Source organism: Falco cherrug, chromosome 1 (genome assembly GCF_023634085.1).
Source record: "Falco cherrug isolate bFalChe1 chromosome 1, bFalChe1.pri, whole genome shotgun sequence".
Lineage (NCBI taxonomy): Eukaryota > Metazoa > Chordata > Aves > Falconiformes > Falconidae > Falco > Falco cherrug.
This window is the reverse complement of record NC_073697.1, coordinates 96,940,389-96,958,242: the sequence shown is the minus strand read 5'-3', so window position 1 is coordinate 96,958,242 and position 17,854 is coordinate 96,940,389. Positions and strand designations below refer to the sequence as shown.

Genomic DNA, 17,854 nt, shown 5'->3' with positions numbered 1-17,854 from the left:
CCTACCTGGGGAAACAAAGGCTCGTGGATAGGCTATTCCTGTGGGAAGGAGCACTGAGCCTAAGTGCTTGGGTACCTACCTGGGGGTGATCAACGTGTAGGGCTTAAGCAGCTGTTGCTGCTCGGTTGCGCTGCGGTTGCTGATCATGCCAGTTCCAGCTGCAAACCAAGGGCTTGTGCGCTTTTGTTGGGAAAATAACAGCGTTAGTATAAATTTGAGAGGGTAAAATTAAGGTATAACCTTGAAACTGGGGGGGATAGGGAATCTAGATGTAATACTTATTTCCTTCTGTACCACCATGGAACAGTTACAAATCACCGTGAAACTTCGATTATTTTTAATAGGTTTCTGAATACTGATGAGAATTTTTGTTGAATTCCCTGTCTTCAATAAAGCAGTTAATTAAAATGTTGGAGTTTTTTGCAACTCAGATCCTCTGTGCCCATGTTCTCCCAGAGTTTGAAATCCATCCAGGAGCATTTTTAAAAGGAAATGAATCTGAACTATTATTTCATTGTCCCACGCTTTAAATAAAATTTAATTTTGCTCCTGCAGCAAAATGCATATCTAATACTGAGTTTGCAGCAGAACCCTGCTTTCTGCGGCAGGTTGAAGTGATGCTAGAAAAATCTGCTTTGGCTTAAAACCTAAAATGAGTTAAGGGGAAAAAAACTCAAACCAACCAACCTCCATAACCAAAGAGAAAGCACAACTCCCCTGTTTCTCACCTGACCATCTAACTGGATTCCTTCAAGGAGCCATGCACTTGGACTTGACTGTTGTACAGTCCAAGTACAGTCAAGTGTACGCAAACAGTGTGCGGTGTGTGTTCTCCAGTAATAACAGTCAAATTCCTTTTTCTGACACAAATGTATCATCTTTGTGTGTTAAACCTAAATGTTAGCATAAATGAGTAAACGTTTTGCTTAGGTGACTTCATTTTTCAGTGTCTTTTCCTGCTGCTCTAGCTGCTTTGAATATCATTGTAATTATTTTGTGACAAGTTTTTTTTCCAAATTTGGCTCAGCTTTTTGAGTGAAGAGCTGGTTCATGGAAGCGGTGTATCAACTATGCAGAACTTGTCAGCGAGCAGCAGAGCATACAGGAGAATGATCTGATTAAGAAGGAGGAGCCCACCTGATTTAACAGGATGAATTCTTAACTGGGGAGCTTCTGGGGGGGCTTCCTGTGGGTTGTGGAGGACTTGGTCAGGGGCTTGGGTTTGTTCACTTTCAGAAGTTAAAATACTTACTGTTATTTTATTAATGCAGAACACTGGGTTCCACTTTGTTCATTTGACAGTGATTTTGGCCACAGCTTAATGTCAAAGGACGTGATAAGCCGTTAAGGTTCCATGCAAGGGGAAGTTCACTGGCCAAGGGAACAACTGAAGAAACGACACCTCCGAATTGCTATCCAGCCCTGCTTCAGCCCTGCTCTGATTTTCTAGGGCATTGCTAGGCAGCAAAATAAGGCTTCCCCTTCAGTCAGGTGCGATAGCTGGGGTGGAGTCTGACCGCTGATCTCCCTCCACTCCCCCGGAGCAGGGGGGTAAGATGTAAATGCTGCTGTAAAAGATGTAAGATGTAGCCCAAGATCCAGGTGAGCTAGAGAAATGCACGATGAGCAAGTGACTCTACTGCTTTATGTGTACAAGTAGTACAAGAGAAAAAATTAGCTGTGTTTTTTGTTGAAAATACTAGTCTCAGCTCGAATTTGAAAAATAATAATAAAAAAAAACAACCAGAAAACCCATTTAAGGTAGAACGTAGAGTTTATATTCTGTTTCTTAGTGTTTGGTAGCAATCTGCTTCAACTCTTCCTGAAATTAGTGGGAAGATTCCTGCCGACTTCAATGGGAGCTTTTCCTAGACCATGATATTAAATGTCCTTTTTTTTTTTTCCCAGTTTGATTTGAAAGTGGAGGTTTTGTCTTTGAGGCAGGCACTGGGAAGAGAGCAGTGGGGAGCATGACTTCCATTCTTTTCAGAGAATGAGAAAGTGCTTCGTGTCTGTCTTTTTATTTTGCCTCTGAAATGCGTAAGGAGGCCACAGGAGAAGTAAGTTCCGTATGTTGAAGTCCCTTAGGGGAACAAGCTGAGATATCTGTATAAAACAGCGCTGTAGAGGTATTTCTTAGAAACCTTTGGCTGAAACATAGAACAGCATGATTTGAAGTAGTTTCTGGGGAGAGAAGCAATTCTTAAAAGTAGAAGGTTCATTTCAAAGACGTTTGTTCTGTACAGTATGGTGTCATTATTGCTGGAAACACTAGTCAGCCTGGTCTTCTAAGAAGCAGTTTTCCAACAGTATAAAAAGGAGATGTCACAATTGTTTCTCAAGGGTTTTAGAGAGCCTTAAGCATGTACCTGAAGTTAATCATTCATTTAACTTCAAGTTCATGAGTGCAGATTCCCATTAAATGCCAAACCAGTTGGTATAAAGTTGCTCTTTTAAGAGTAATAAAATAATTTTCCTAGATTTCAGCATCCTCCAAAGGAAAGTTTTCCAAAAGGATCCTCTGACCTGAAGGATGACACAACTGGCCCACGCAGTTGCTCTGGAGACCCTTTCTGTGGAAGCAGTGCCTCAGAACCACATGGGTAGGGACAGTCAGACTCGGGTTGTAGCCCTGCAGTCCATTTTCAAAGGTGTTCTCATGGACCTTTCTGCTTTGCACCAGAAAGACCTCCAGTCTCCCTTCATGAGAGAACACTGTCTCCTTAGAAGTCTTAACAAAAATTTCCACCGGGTTTTATGTAAGCAGCATCACACCCAAGTAGCAAAGGATCCTTCCCTTAAACTGGGGCAGGCTGTACTCGTGTTTCCTATGTTTGCTGGATGGGAGAATTAAAACTGTGCAGTATATAATCCAGCATCTCTGTTGGTTCTCTGCGCCACTAGGCAGGCAAGACATGCAATAAATCTTTGTGTACATGCCCCTGTTACTCTAGTTCCTCTTAAAGTTCTCCAGGCTGGTGTATAAAGCTGTGAAAACAGAGGTGAGTGGCCTGCTGGTTTTCTTCTTAATTTTTTTTAAAATCTGAGGGTGAGGCGAGGGAACAACAAGTCTCTTAAGTGTTGCTTTCTGTTAGCATCTGAAATGTTATCTACAGACAGTGGTTTCAGTACTTTAAGCAGCACTTAAATTCTTTGATAAACAAGTTAATTTACATTACAGTGAAGGGCTTAATGTATCCTTGACTTGCTTGAAGCTTAGCAGATCTGAACCGAGTTGGTTTTCTCTATTAAATTTTAGACTATCAATATCCGTATTTTCATGGGAAACCTCTCACGCAGTGTTGTCAGTGTCTTCAGGTTGGGAGCCCTTGCAGCGTTAGCTGCCAGAGCAGTTAGGTCTTAGCTTTTCCACACACACAAGGGTTTTTTTGCATCGTTGCTGAGGTTTTGTCTCTTTTTCCATGCAAATTAAACCAGTGATTTTTATATCTGAGCTCAGAACCAGTGATCTTTCTTCCCTCTGTGACCTGGTTTTATTTTGGTGCATAAAATGGGCAGAATACTTCAAAACGGTGAAGCCATTCTTTGTACCTCTTTCCTAGACAATAGCTTTGTAGTGTACCATTTTCCTAAGATCTGTACACACATTTAAAAGCCTGTCCTACTTCCAAAGTTGAGAGGTCTCTAGATAAACTCAACTTCAAGAGTTGCCCATAGACTGGGAGAGCTGCAGTTTGGTCTGGGGAAACTGCAGGCTTCTGCCTGACTGTAAGCAGAAAGCAACTGGAGGTGAGTGCTGAGGTGGGTGTCACGATGCACAAACCACTTGGGGAGGGGACAACTGTAACCTTCTGTCGGGATTTCTTTCTCCCTGTGGAAATGCTGAACTGAGGACTCTGTCCTGGATGCCTTCTCTGACTCTACGCATCGTATTAAAGACAGTGCGGTATTTCTGTCTCTGCGAGGACTTTGGTCCCTGTTTGGCGCAAAGGATGGGGTTATACTGTGTTACACATTAGATAGATCTTATTGAGGGCTCTGCATATTTGTGTCTCAACAGCTGTTCTTTCCTGCAGCGCTCGCTTCCTTTTCTTGCGTGTTTAGGGAACCTGCCTTTCTGTACACATCCCTCTCACCCCGGAAACAACGCACGCTTTAACGTTAAGTCTCTATCTCATAAAAACTTGTGCTTCAAGACCTGAATGTGTTTGTCAGAAAGATCAGTATGTTATTAGCCAAAGGTCAGTCCATTTATCTTCTTAATAACTTTCATTACTGTCATTCCATATGCCATGAGATTCCGAGAGACCGTTGCCCTTCTGACCCTTACATGAGATGAGAGAATTCCTCTTGTTATTAAATCTTATTTTTATATCGGTGTGCATAGCTTACTTTCTCTGCTGTAAATAACTGCAGCCCTCATTTTCTCTGTGCAGTTTTCTCTGAGTACTTGTGACCTTCCTCCAAGGATAGCAGTATACTTCAGAACTATTCTTCTGGACCTAGTGATTGCCTTTTGAGGATGAGACTTACTTTAAGATGCTGTGGCATCCTTGTAAGCTAATAACATTATTACTTCATTATTCAGCATTTTGAGGGTCCACAGCTGAGCAGAGACTCTGGCCCGTGTTTGAGGCAATCTGGTAAAGATAATCCATCTGCTCAGCACTGTCTGCTGAACTTGGGATCCTGGGAATCGAGGCTCTTCTTATCTTCTAACATGAGCCTCTCTTCTCATGTTAGTCCCTCAGGGCTTCGCATTTATTGCCTTCCCTGAGAAATCAGAGTGTATTTCCAAGTATCTGCAGTGTGCTGTAGCTACCTGTTGTGGCTGCTGCTGGGGTACCCTAAATTGCTTTCCTCCTCCAAAGGATCATGGTTTCTCCATCATCTCAGTGTCCAGACCCCTGTAACTGTCCTGTCCTGTTTTCTTCTTCATTTGCGTGCACCTCTCGGGTAGCACCTTTGAGGACAGACTTCAAAAACTTGCTTGGTGGCAGTAATTCTTGAGGCCATGTCCTGATACCTCAGTGAAAAAGTTGTGTCCCTCAGGCTGTGAGCTACACTTGGCAGTTGCCAGCAGGCTCAGCAGATGGTGAAAGATTGATTGAGTGGGGGAAAACAAACTAACCCTTCATCTCTGGACACTGAAGAAGTGGATGGCTGATTATTTTTCTTGCGTTTGCAGATGCCTTGGCCATCTGGACAGACAGACATATATATGCTTTAATTTTAAAAGCAGATGACACTGCTGACAGCTCTAGAGGCCCTGGAAGATTCACAAGACTGAAAGCAAAAGCCTGGTTTGAAGCTTTTCCTCCAATTTTTATGCTGTGGCATTAAAACCTGTGACTTCTATGTTCTCTCCCTCTGGTTTTCATAACCTTTTCTTTGTGGTCGTGAGGACTTGCATCCCTCTGAAGGGGGAGAGTAAGACGCTTGTAATTGCTTAGCTGGGTGAACAAGGGCGGTACAGGTACGTGCGGTGCTGTCAGACTTACAGTCTAATTTGCACAGGTGACAGTGGCACCTGTACAGGTTACTGTTTTGGGAAAATGTACAGAAATAACAAACATCTTTTCTACGTTTACTTTTTTTTTTGTTTTGTAGTCATTATCCTGGAACAGTTCTTAAACTGGCTGTTATTCCATACCTGGTGAAAAGAAGATTGATTTTTAGAGTAGTGAACTACGTTTCCTTGGCAGTTCACACGTGCTTGCTTTCTTCACCACAACTGAGTGAAGCTGAGATAAGGTTGTAACACAAAAAATATTTTAAACTTCAGATTTGTACTGGTTTTAATACAGGATACAGCACTGATAATCCTGCTGAGCTTGTGGCTTTATTTTTTTATTCTTATAAAAGATTTCTAACATGTAGACAAAATCTCGACTGTAGAGCCAGATTAGGTTCTCACTCTTTCAAATACCTGAAAGCAAGTAATGAATTAAGATTAGGAAAACAGTGGGGATTTCTTTAAGCCAGTCCTCCAGTATTGTAGCATACAGCCTGTTGTTAGTGAATAATTGCACTGGCTTCCTAAATCTAAGAGATGTAATCAGAGGATAAGAATTGATCCAAAATCACCCTGAGCCGAAATTTCATCTCTGACTTACATTAAAATAATGGGTGACTTGATTTTACCTCCCTTTAAACTAGGGACAGCAATTCTCACAGATAGCGTTTGCGGAATAGTTAATACAGTGAAAAATCCATTTAATGACAGGGAAGGAAATACCTAAGGTAGGATGAAATACTGAGCTGGAAGTGTAGTAGACATTTTGAAAGATGGAGTATGTGGGGTAAACAAGCTTGAGGTATCTCCGTAATAAAGTGATTCCTAATTCATGTGCCTCTGGCACATCTAGCCCTCCTCCATAGGAGTGTGACTTGGCGTCTGTAAGGCTAAGTGATTAATGAGTGGTCATGAGAATGGTTCTCTTAATGCTGTAAATTATTTAGAGTCCTGCACAGTTGATTGCCCCCCAAAATATCCTAGTTTCCTACAAACAGCTTCATTAATATCTAGACCTGAATCTAAATAATGCAGTGCATACAACATTTCTACAAATCGATGCTGTGCATATTTCTGCTCTCTCTTGTGAGAGAGCTGCTGACAACCTGTCCTGCCTTTAACTTTTACAGCTTTTTTTTAGGAATGTGTTTTACATTACAAGAAGAACATCCCAGACTGATGGTGCCGCAGTTGCGGCGCAGGTAACGTGCGCTCGCTCAGGTGAGAATGGTCCCTTCTTCAGGGCTTTCAGCACGCTCAGCTTTGCTCTGCTTCTCCTGGCTGGGAGTCTTGCAGGATTTGGGGCTGGAAGCCCAGAGGGAGGACGTTCTTGCAGCTGCAAAGGGCTGTGATCCCCACCTCAAACAGCTCTTGGTAGAGCGAAGGGGTGGCACGAGCAGAGCCAGGACCTCCTGGACACTAATGTAGCTCCATCAGAAAGCAGCTCTGCATGTGCTTCTCTCTGACAAGATGACCCTTCATGGGTGACATCCTCTTCTTTCTCCTTGTGTGCTTGAAGGCAGCATTACACAGGATTGAGGCACAGGGCAAAAGGCCAGCAATTCCTGTGGGATAGTCCCAGTTCTTGCTTGATGAACTTCAGGGAAGAGCCCTGCAATATCCCTGCTGCAGGCAGCGGGGTGATCAGATGGCAGCTCCCTGCAGAGCTGGGAAGGACCCAGAGGGGAACCCTCCTGGAAATTGCAGCTAATCAGCGCTGGGTTGGGAAGATAGGTGCTGACTACTACATGGTTGCTATAAAAATCTTCTGCCTAATCAGCTAATGTAGTTGGATATCCCCAGTGAAACCAGACTGTCGTGATGGGGAAGGGCAAAAGGTACCTGGCTGTCCTGATGGCTCTGAGCGTAATCCTGGAGCCACAGAGTGTGTGGGACAGTCCCACTCCTGCTGAGACTGAGTTGCTGGGACTTCTGATCTGCCAGGAGGATGCATCACATGCAAACCCAGTGTTGGACAGGGATGTGGAGGTGCTTCATTGACCTGTAAAGTGAGTGGATCTGGAGGGGACTGTGCTCACGGTCAGCAAAGTGTTAGGTCTCTGTGAGATGTCTCTGTGCTGACAGAGGTCTCCTCTTTGGCCACCTGATGCAACAGCCTGGACGGTGGCAGTCTTTCCATGGCATTATGGCTGTTTCCTCCAGGATGGGGAGTCTTCTGATTTCCCTCCCCACACACACTTCACAACTCTTGTTTTAGGACCCTTGTTTTCAGCTGGGTGGTGGGATCACTGAAGAGCAGGTTTTATGTTCAGCTGGCAAAGCACGTTGTGGGGGGGAAGGGGTATTGCCTCGACAGAATGAAGCACTGCACGTTGCCCAGCCATTGATCAGCCCAGGAGGAGGATGTTTAAAACAGCTGCTCTTTTGCCTTTATTAATAAAGCCATTGATGAGGAACAGATTTCTTCCCCCTCTCCCCAGGCTTTCAGGTCATTCCTATGTGCACAGTGCAACGAGGCTTGCTTAGAGTCAAAGGGCTATGGTAAAGCCTCATATTCTGATCATTATCTTGTTGACTCATACTAACCTTCCTTTGCTAAATAAGTATTGACACTGGCCCTTCATGTATTATACTTTTTTTTTAACAGCACTAATTGGATTAAAATAATTGTCATGCGTGAAGGATGCATGTTGGAGCGCAAAGGGCACGCGGAAACCTCAGCGGTGGGCACCATGGTTACTGGTGACATCACTTCATTTGCTGTTAACAGCAATGATTTGTGTTGCAGCGCTGAAGCCTGAGTGGAGGTGGCCTAAACTAAACCCAGTGGATTGCTGATGCAGTCTCCCATTGCCATGGAAACAGATGTTGCAGTTGAAAGTTGCCTGCATTCATAATGTGGTGCACATGGTGTAAACAAAAACATGGTCCTGTGGTGTCAACCGCTTGGAAAAGGGTAGGAATAGTGCTGCTGGAGGGAGTGGGAGATCCCATTGCCGTTGGGCTTGGTTTCCCATTCAGGTAGTGCCGACTTACCTGTGCGGGATGAGATACAGTAAGCCTTGCCGTTGAGAAACAAGAACGAAACTCACAAGTCCCTTATGGTCCTCCAGCAGTTTCGTCATTGAGGGACGCTCAGTCTGACGTGATGTGGATCGTTTCTGATTTGTACCTTGCAAAGTGCAGGCACAAAAGTGCTGTTGAAACCCATCCTTGGGGTAACAGGGTTCCCAGCTTCTGCCTACCTTTAATCTTGTCTTTTCGTTACAACCGTTAAGACTATGCTCAGCTCCTACAAAACAGGAGTAGAGAAGCTTCCCTGTCTTCCCTCTGAGGACTGTTTTGCTGTATTTTGTTCAAGGTCCCTACTCAAGCCCAATGAAGAAGACTGCTGCATGGTGGTTAGCGTGCTGAAATGGGGCTTGAAGGATCTGGGTACTAAACGTAGCCCTGCTGGCAGCTCTGTGCCTTCAGGTTACTTTCTCCCTCTTTAAAGTGGTGCTCTCTTGTTGATTCCGTCATCTCTAATGATAGAGGATGCGGCTGTTCTGGCTGTGGCACAAAAGCCTTTGACAGCCAGAAGTTGTGTGTGCTGTTCTACTTCAGCACTCTACTACATTAATAACAGTAAAGGTGATTTTTATTTTTAATTTCATTCACGTAGCTTCCTGTTTGCTCTTAGAACATGTTATGCGCCGATAAAATTATGCTGGGTTTGATCTGATCAGAAGTTCTCCTTCTTGGCTTCCATAAAAGTGGTATAGTACCATTGCCTCTGCTCCCTTCTTTCACTAAAAAAAGCTCCCTGATTATGGTGACATGATTTTAATTGAGTATTTCAGGTCTTTGACACACACGTTTTGGAAAGGAAAAAAAAAACAAACAACAAAAACCAGCTTGGGAAGTATGACTCTATTGTACTTTTAGGCTAAACCAACATTTTGTTTTCATAGTCAAAGACCTGATTTTTGATTACCTGCAGTAAATGCTGACCGTGAATGGTGCCTGGTCTATCGGATGTCTGTATCAGTGGGCAGGAGGTTGCCGGTGGTGAAAACAGATTGCTTGTAATGAATTAGATGTCAGTTCAAATGCTCAGAAAGGAGTGGTTAACAGAGCACAGGGCTGAGTCATACCGCAGCAGGAGACAGCTGAAGACAGAGTGAATATACCCATGTGCACACACGTTGTCACTGTACACGTTATCCACATGCAAAAATCCTGTGCTGGGACAATGTTTGAAGAATAAACCATGCATTAGTTTCAGGACCTTTCTGGTATTTTCCAGTGTATCTATCATTTGCTTTCAGGTTGTAGGTGCTGTTTAATTCTGGCTTGCAGCAGCTCTGGCTAAAACTGTGCATCTGTTGTCGTGCTGTTTTATTTGTGGTGTTTGAATGCTAGTAGCACCACAATAAGCCCAGATACATGGCTGGGGCTAAGAGGCTGCTTTGCTTATAACCTCTCCCAGCACTTCTGTAGAAAGCCATCATGTGCGCAGCACCAGTCATAGTTTAACTGCTACCTTCTCAGTACATGTGGCTTCTGCTCTTGCACAGTGCCTGTGGGTAAGGAGATGGTGGTGGCTGGTAGGCAGCTGCCTGGAGCACACTGAGAAGGCAGTTGGCGAGGGGAAGAAGTCAATGCTTTGGAAAATCAATTAGCAGAGTGAAATCTCCATCAGCCTAAAAAATGTCCAACTGGGGATAGTTGGGAGTATTTTTCCCTTAATGTGTGGAAGAGTTTGAAAACGAGTAGTATATTCCACTCCCAGCTTAACTCAACCCTTTAGATCTTAGGTGCCTTTGTACTTCCTTTCTAAAAATGAACAGGAAAAAAAAATACACCTGATTAGTGAAACCAGGTCTTAAAAGCTATTCAGTGATGGCAGGAGTCATCCATCCTGACTAGCTTCAGGCTTTTTTGTTGTCTGGTGGATTGCATGAGGCAATTTAGGCTGTCTCTGCTTCCCAAAGGACGGGTCTGTTTCTGGGGACTTAATTGGCATTTGTGGTAGCCTTAGCATCCAAACCAATAAAAAAAATACTAGTTGGCCATAGAGGATGTTTTCTTAGCCTCCCTTGCCACAACAGTACGAGCAAGTATGTTAGCCAGATCCTCTGGGAATATTTGCTGTCGTGTTCTTGTTCAGTGGGTACATAGATGCCTTTGTTTGCTGTCATTGTTAATTGAAACCATCAACCAGCTGTAAACTTCTTGTATCCATATCTGTGTTTAAATGGGGTAAAAATAATCCCAAGACTTCAGTGTTATTTTAATGGATTCTCCCAGAAGGATTTGTCTGGACTATCAAAATACTCTGTTGCCAAATGGGAGCTGGAGGAAAAAAAAGAAAAAAACCCAACCCCTTCTGGTTATTGTTTCCAGACAATTATTTGTGTCTTCATTATTCATGGACAATAGGTCTACCAAGCATAGCGCTGTCAGTCTTCATAATTCGAATAATCTCGAAACTGTCACAGGTCATCAAAGTAGGCCACCGGTACTGTGTAAATACATTGCTGTGATGCACCAAGAAACTTCATCGTGAAGGTAGAACATGTCAACCTTTTGTCATCGTTATCTAACTTACTTAGATTGAGGGGTTGTACTGCAGACAATAATCAGTGGTAAACAAGGTAAGATTATGGCTATAATCTTATTTTTCAAAAGCTAGAACAATGTCTGGATTGCTATTATCACCATGCAACCTACCCTGGCTTTACTGTTCTCTGCGGTACCATTGCAGTGCTGAAAGTAGTCAATTACAATTTAAAAAAAAACCCAAACCTTTAGAAGAAACTAAATGACTGAGCTGTTTGCTGCTGTGGGCTTTGCAGAGATTCTCCGTGTATGCACCTGAGCCCGCGTGCAGCCTGCGCTTTACCCTGGGGCTAAAACACGAGGAGAAGGGCTCTGTTGGTTGAGGATAATATTCTTCTCAATGTTCTTCTGAGCAACACTCTGTTCGTTGGTGGGGTTGGTTTTTCTTCTAATTCACCAAAAGCAGAAGACGACTAGTTTAATTTCTACAGCCTGACTTGGGTTTTTCTCCAGCTGATGCAATAAGGCGTATCTTAACTGTTTCATCGTGCATTCTTGTTCTGTGACTTCTGTTCCTCCAGCAGTGGTGAGACTCTTAAAGTTGGGGGGGTTTCTGCTGCCGTCAGCCAGTATTCCCTTACTGAGCTGTACCCTGTTAGAAAAATGGACACATTGCGTTCAGTCACCCGGTCCAGCGCAGCTGTGCCAGGTCAGGGTTGGGAGATGTGTTCCATGGGGGTAGCGAGGCGCACGGCTGGCTGGGGACGGGGATGGAAGCTCTCAGAAGTGATCAGCCTGCCTTTGCTAGTGGAAGACTTTGTTTACAGCCGTTTGTCTCCTGTTGCGAAGGGCAGATGATAAATGGGGTTAGGCTAGCCCAGTGTTTAGATGACATTCATGGGAATTATTCATCTATGATTGTTATGGTGAGGTCATGTGCTGTGTCCCATGCTATGCTGCTGTGCCAAGAGATTTATTTTAATAGGAGCCTTTAAGTAACTGGCATTCTTGCTAATCATGCTGCATCTGCTTCTCTGGGTTCCCTGTTATGAGTAATTTAATGCTATTACTTTAGCTAGAAGGGATCTGTGTCACCATCTGTCCTGGGAAGCTATTGATGGGGCTGTGCAGAACATGGAGTGTCATCAGCAGAAGAGAGGGGCTTCTAAAGGGATGACTGGATTTCCTGTTGTAATACAATGTAAGATGGTTTACTGTGATTACAGCTTAGATAAGTTGCATATCAAGGCTGTTAGCTACTCTTTAATTTTGTTGGGGACCGCTCCTCATATTTATATAAAGCAAAGATACTGCTGTCAATTAGTAGCGAGTAGTAATAACAAAGGTAATGTGCTAAATAAAGTATCTTAATTCTCATACAGGCACGGGTCTATGAGGCTGAAACCTTCAAGACTGACCCTAAAATGCTGGCACAGCTGCTACTCCTGTCAGACAGACACTCTTTGGAGAGGGCTTGGCAGACACGTTTCAAGCTAAATGCTTTCCTCATTGATGGGTATTTTTTAATTATTGTTTGTAGACCACTTCCTCGTAACAAGTCCTCTCCACGCTGTAGCTGAGTCACAGTAGACATGAAGAGGCTATATGGTTGAAGAGCAATTTGCTTTTCACGTCCAGAAGTGGTGTGCCTTCACAGGACCACTTAGGCACGGAGTGTCATCCTGGTCTCTCAAGTGCATGTGCCTGATGTCTTTATTTTTAATGTCTGCCAACCCTATCTTCTTTTTGTCTTTGTGACTAGTCAAGAATTGTACTGTTCGCTGTCTAACCTGCGTTTTTCAGTCCTTCCTGACCTCGCTGCGGCTTGTTGCCTTCTCAGCAAGGGAATTGGTAAGGATGAGAGCATGCAGGGCTGGGAAGCAGCTTTCCGTGGCTTTATCACGTGGAGTTTTTCTTTGATCAAACTGTCCTTCCCAGTAATAAGTTACGTTGTGTTCTGAGTACAAATTGGCTGAACTCAAAAGATAGTTTGGGGTATAAACTGCTCAGCTGTGATTTTTTTGTTGGCTTCTTTGTCATGCAGAGATGCAGCTCTTGTGTTACATTCATCTAAGAAAATGTTCTTGCTTTCCCTTGTCATACCTTATGTAGGTAAGTGACAAGCAGGAGGAATGTATTGGGCCAAAATTGGTGTAAGGCTTGCAAAGGGGTGAAAAAGGCTGTGGGCTGGAGGTGGTCATCTAGAAAGGCTGAAGGAGGAAGCATGTCTTGCTCTCAGAACAGGGTTCGCGGTCTCTGCAGGAGCACAGAAGTGAATAAAATAACCAGAAACCAGTCTGTTAAACCACTGACTTCCACGAAGAGTCTCAGTTAATTTGGGTTTTTCCCTTCTTCCTTCAAGTGGTGGGACCATAGCGCTATGCTACCCACCACGCGTCCCCCGAGCGGACGGCTGTGTCTGAGAACTGAGTGTTAGCGGTCCCAGGCTGTGGGGAAAGCTGCTTATGGAAGTATCTGTGTAAAGAAAAAACTGGCTGATATTGCAGGTTCACCAGGATTCTAGCTATAGAATGAGAACCAGGCAGCTCTTCTTCATGTGGAGAGGTTTTTTGTCAAAACTGGCTAAATGGGGAAAGAAAAGTGGAGAATGTCGGTGCCAGCTCTGTGTGTCTGGGCTGTCACAGCCGCTGCCTTCAGATCAGGGTGGTTTGAGCAGAGGTCCTCCTCCAGTCCCATGGTTATGAATGAATTGGTGTTTGTTCTTCTGGATTGCTTTGGATGTTAACCCATTTCTTCTTGTGGTGAAATAAAAAAACCTAGATCCCTCAAGTGAAGCCTGTGCAGAGCTGAAAGGTGTTTCATCCCCCCAGATGGGTAATGCTGATGAGGACATGGGTGGTAACAGTTCTGTTTGGGGGCTGAGGGCATCGGCAAGTGTCTTGTGTCCTTTGCCCCAGCCTGAATCTTCCTCTCATGGATTAGGCCACAGTTCAGGAGACCATCAGAGCCTGGCTTTGCTTTCGGTGCTTGTCTTTAGTCTTCTCAAATGGATCAAACTGGGGAGAAACATCCTGCTTTGGTCCAGCTTCCGTCCATCAGGGAATGGAACAGAAGAAAACAGAGTTCTTCGGGGAACTGTATTAAGCAAGGGTGACATGGCATTGCAGGGCGGGGGTGCCACGGGCTTCGATGAAGGGAAACACCTGTTGCAGGAGAGCTCCCTGGCTGCTGCGGAGCTGTTTGATGGGAGGTGAGGTCAGAATCGGCATCACAGGATGCTGAAACTTCAAACTTCTGGTCGTGGAAGCTGCTGGCCCTTTGCATGGTTCCCTGCAGAGCTCCAAGAGGTGGAGAGCTATAGGAGGAAGGCAAGGCGTAAGGTGTATCTCGGGTGTAGCTCTGAAAGGAAGAGTATGAAATGGCATTCTGAGAAAGAAAGCCTAGAGGCTGTGTTTATCCGTTTTCATATCAACCATGGCTATTAAAACAAAATAAATATTCAGTGGTTTGGTTTTCTACTTCAGGTGTTTGTAAATCTGGGGACCTCATTCTGTGTAGGTCCGGCTTGGTGCAGTCCTAGGAGGTGCTGAGTCCACTCAGTGCTGTGGATTTCTTTAGAAATTGAAAAACTTCTCATCTGGGACCAAAACATAATTGAAGACTTGCAGATTTGACTGGCATTGCCGGTGACTGTGCAGTCTAGAACGGAGTTTTAAATCCCACTGATGTACGATGCTACATCTGATAACTTGGCATGAAGAGAACCTGTCTTTCCTCTGCTTATAATCCCCACGTGCCTGTGCCATAACATAAAACACTAGATCTCTGTCATTTGTACCGAACGCTCAGACCAGATGCTGTGCAGTTATTCTGTCTGACACATCCGCTGTGCCTGCTGGATTACTGCCTTTTCCAAGACCTTTGAATTAACCAGATTTTTGGGTCATCAAGATTATTTAATGTTATTGTCATAAATATTTGTACAAGACTTGATCAGTGCTTATATAAGAGCTGAAAGACAGTAATTTGTTTTAAGAGGATGTGTGTTTTAATGAAGCGCCAGCTGAACGATAGAAATAAACTGTAAAAAAGTGCTTTTCTTTTGCAGGGCTGTTGCAGTTTGTGGGTTGGGGAAAAAATGACTTTTTAGATTGTCAGTTATTTAGATTTGTTGGTTACAGCTATTTAAATTCACTTGAGAGCTCTTTAAAAAGATGGCTGTTTACTTCTAAATAGCTGTGTTGGCTTATCGTTCTGTCCTCAAAAGATGAGAAGCTGATCTCTTGCATCTTATTAATCACTCTCTGTTAAACCATGTTATCCTTTGAATTGTTTGTATGCCGAAAATGAGAAGTTGTTATTGTGTTCTATTTCACAGTTGATTCTTGTCTAAAATTCCATATTTTTTTCTTAATTTCCAAAGTACTGTGCTCTCAAATACAAACAATAATCTCAAAATACTAACAATATGAATCTGTTGTTTGGGAATGATGAAGGTTATACATCATCCAATCTGCTGAAATGTGTTAGAAATGAATAAATATTTGGTTTGCCTCTAGCTCTTCTTAGAAGCACTGAATTTAGTATTTTTATTTTTTTTTATTGAAGGAATTTTTGCCAGGTTTCTCGATGAGGGACAATACTACAAATAAGCCAAAATACGGAGGCTGCCAGGGGGTGCTGCGTGCATTCTGGCAAACTTGAGTTGTTTCTTCTAAATATCTTAATTAGCAGAGCATAGTCTCCAAGCTGTTCTTGGAGAGCTGCTGCCATGCCAGACCACAAGCAACAAGCCCCCAAATCCCGTGGTTTTAGGTTGTAAATAGTCTTTAGCACTGCGATACTGCGCTGAGGGTGTGTATGATTCTTTGTGCTGCACCATCACAAGAATGTGCCAAGTTGGACCAACTCCCCTTCACCGTGTCATGTGCTGATGCAAAAGATTTTTATGCCGTTGGGCGGTTCGTAGCTGGAGCCAAGGTTCAGCGTGCTCTCAGGGAGTGATGTGCTCCTGTAGGAGCAGGAATTGCTGTGTCATTAGGTCTCCATTAAAACTGTCTTTTAGTGTCCAAATCAATTGTTTTTCCCCAGGACCCCTAATAGAATCTGTGTTCCTCTGTTGGCCAGATTAGTCTCTAAATCTTTCCTTTATAATCTCTAGGTTTGGTGATCTTACTGCCAGGGTGCTGCTATAGCTCTGCTGGAAGCTTCTCTAGGAAGCTCTGCTCAAAAGACTTCATAGAAACCATTCCCAATGTTCTTGTGCTTTGAGACCGTGGTATATGCAATGCACTGGAAGGTTTAACTATGTGATATATTTTCCCTTTCAGAAAAAGAGCAGAGAGGAGACATGTGGGGAAGGCAGCGGAGTAGAAATCCTGGAGAACAGGCCATACGTGGATGGACCGGGAGGCAACGGGCAGTATACTCACAAAGTGTACCACATTGGTATGCACATACCCAGCTGGTTCCGGTCAATATTGCCTAAGGCAGCTCTTCGAGTCGAAGAGGAATCGTGGAATGCCTATCCTTATACAAGGACAAGGTAAAACTTAGCAAAATGTTTAGAGCTGTTTCCCTGTTTAGGGAGAGGAGTTGCTGTCACTCTGTGGCAGTGGCATCTCTTCCCTGACCAGTAACATCCTTTAGAGAAACCGGGGTCAAGTCCTAAAATTCTTACACAGTGCTTAATCTCAAGAGTGTGAGTGTTGCCTGGGCTGACTGCATATGTATTGGAGAATTTGTGACTGGTTGCTCTAAAATGTGAGCTGTTTTGTCCATGAAAGCGTGGGAAATCTGGAATGGGTTTTATTTAGTCTTGTATCCTGCGCTGCATGTTCTACTTAGTGATGCAGATACCCACTAGCTCAGCGAAGTTACAAATGTGCACGATGATGGGACAGTTGTCATGTCAGACACAGTCAAGTAAGATAGAACTTGTTTGTTCTAAGGAGGGGAAAGTGTGGGGAGAGAAAAATCTTAATAAATAAATAATTCCCGTGCTTCTTTTCTGGGAACTGGCTTACTGTCATCTAGCTAGAAAATAACAAACCTACATCCTATGGCTTTCACCCTGAGAAGGGAAGAGAGCCAGAGGCTCTGCGGAGTCCTCTGGGACCTTGTTTCAGCTGATTTTGTTTGGGAGTACTTCAGATACCCTGAAATAAATAGCCTTTATGCCAGTTACTCTGGTTTAGAGCATTTACCCTTTTCCAGATTTACAAGCCTGATACTGCTGTCATCTTCTGTAATAAAAAGTTTTTAATAGCTGTTTTAATTTTTATCAAAAGCCTGGAAAAGTTTCACAGTTCTGGTTTAGCTGGTTTAGCTACAAATCACGTTGGTCTGGGGAAAGATGGGGAGTCAGTGTCTGCATGCAGGCGGTTGCCCATAACTAAATATAATGGAGCTGTCTGACTTTCAAGTGACTAAAGTCCACTTCCAGCAGTCTGGTTTTTATCTGTTATCTTGAAATGCCCGTGAGTCAATCAGTTGGCCAGAAAACCTGGTGCTGCACAAAACCAGTCCGTATTTCATTCTGCCATAGATCCCTGGCAAGAGCTCTGCTTTCCTCCTGGTAGAGGTGCATTTCCAGGGTGCCTTTGTACTACTATCCGAGTCATAAAGTAACTTGTTAGTATAGTGAGCCGAGAAGTTCTCTCCTTACTGAAAACTGCTCCTTTAAAAAGTCTGTCCTGCAAACAGTATCCTGCAGGAGACACTGTCAAATTCACTTGCAGGTTTTTGTCCGTGTCTCTGCAAAGTGAGATGACTTGGTGGTCCCCTCAGGCTTTCTGCTTGCTTGTTGCCAGCTGGGAAGCTGTTGCTTGGTCAGTGTGGATGCCCGGTCTGCAGTAACTGTGTGGCGTGCATTGGCATCTCCTCACCTGTAACCCGTGTCACCCCTTGCGG

At 43.9% G+C, this 17,854-nt stretch overlaps 1 protein-coding gene across 16 annotated transcripts in view; it reads left to right on the top strand.

Moving 5' to 3' along the window:
• Positions 1–17,854, top strand: part of PITPNM2 (phosphatidylinositol transfer protein membrane associated 2) — a 141,411-nt gene that overhangs the window by 69,946 nt on the left and 53,611 nt on the right. For all 16 annotated transcript variants that reach the window (XR_008732261.1, XR_008732262.1, XM_055710282.1 and 13 more), the window contains one exon: positions 16,273–16,487. Coding sequence is in view for 14 of the 16 variants with exons in the window: in XM_055710282.1 (XP_055566257.1) it covers positions 16,273–16,487 (215 nt within the window). In the remaining 2 variants the exon portion in view is untranslated. The remainder of the gene's footprint in view (positions 1–16,272; positions 16,488–17,854) is intronic.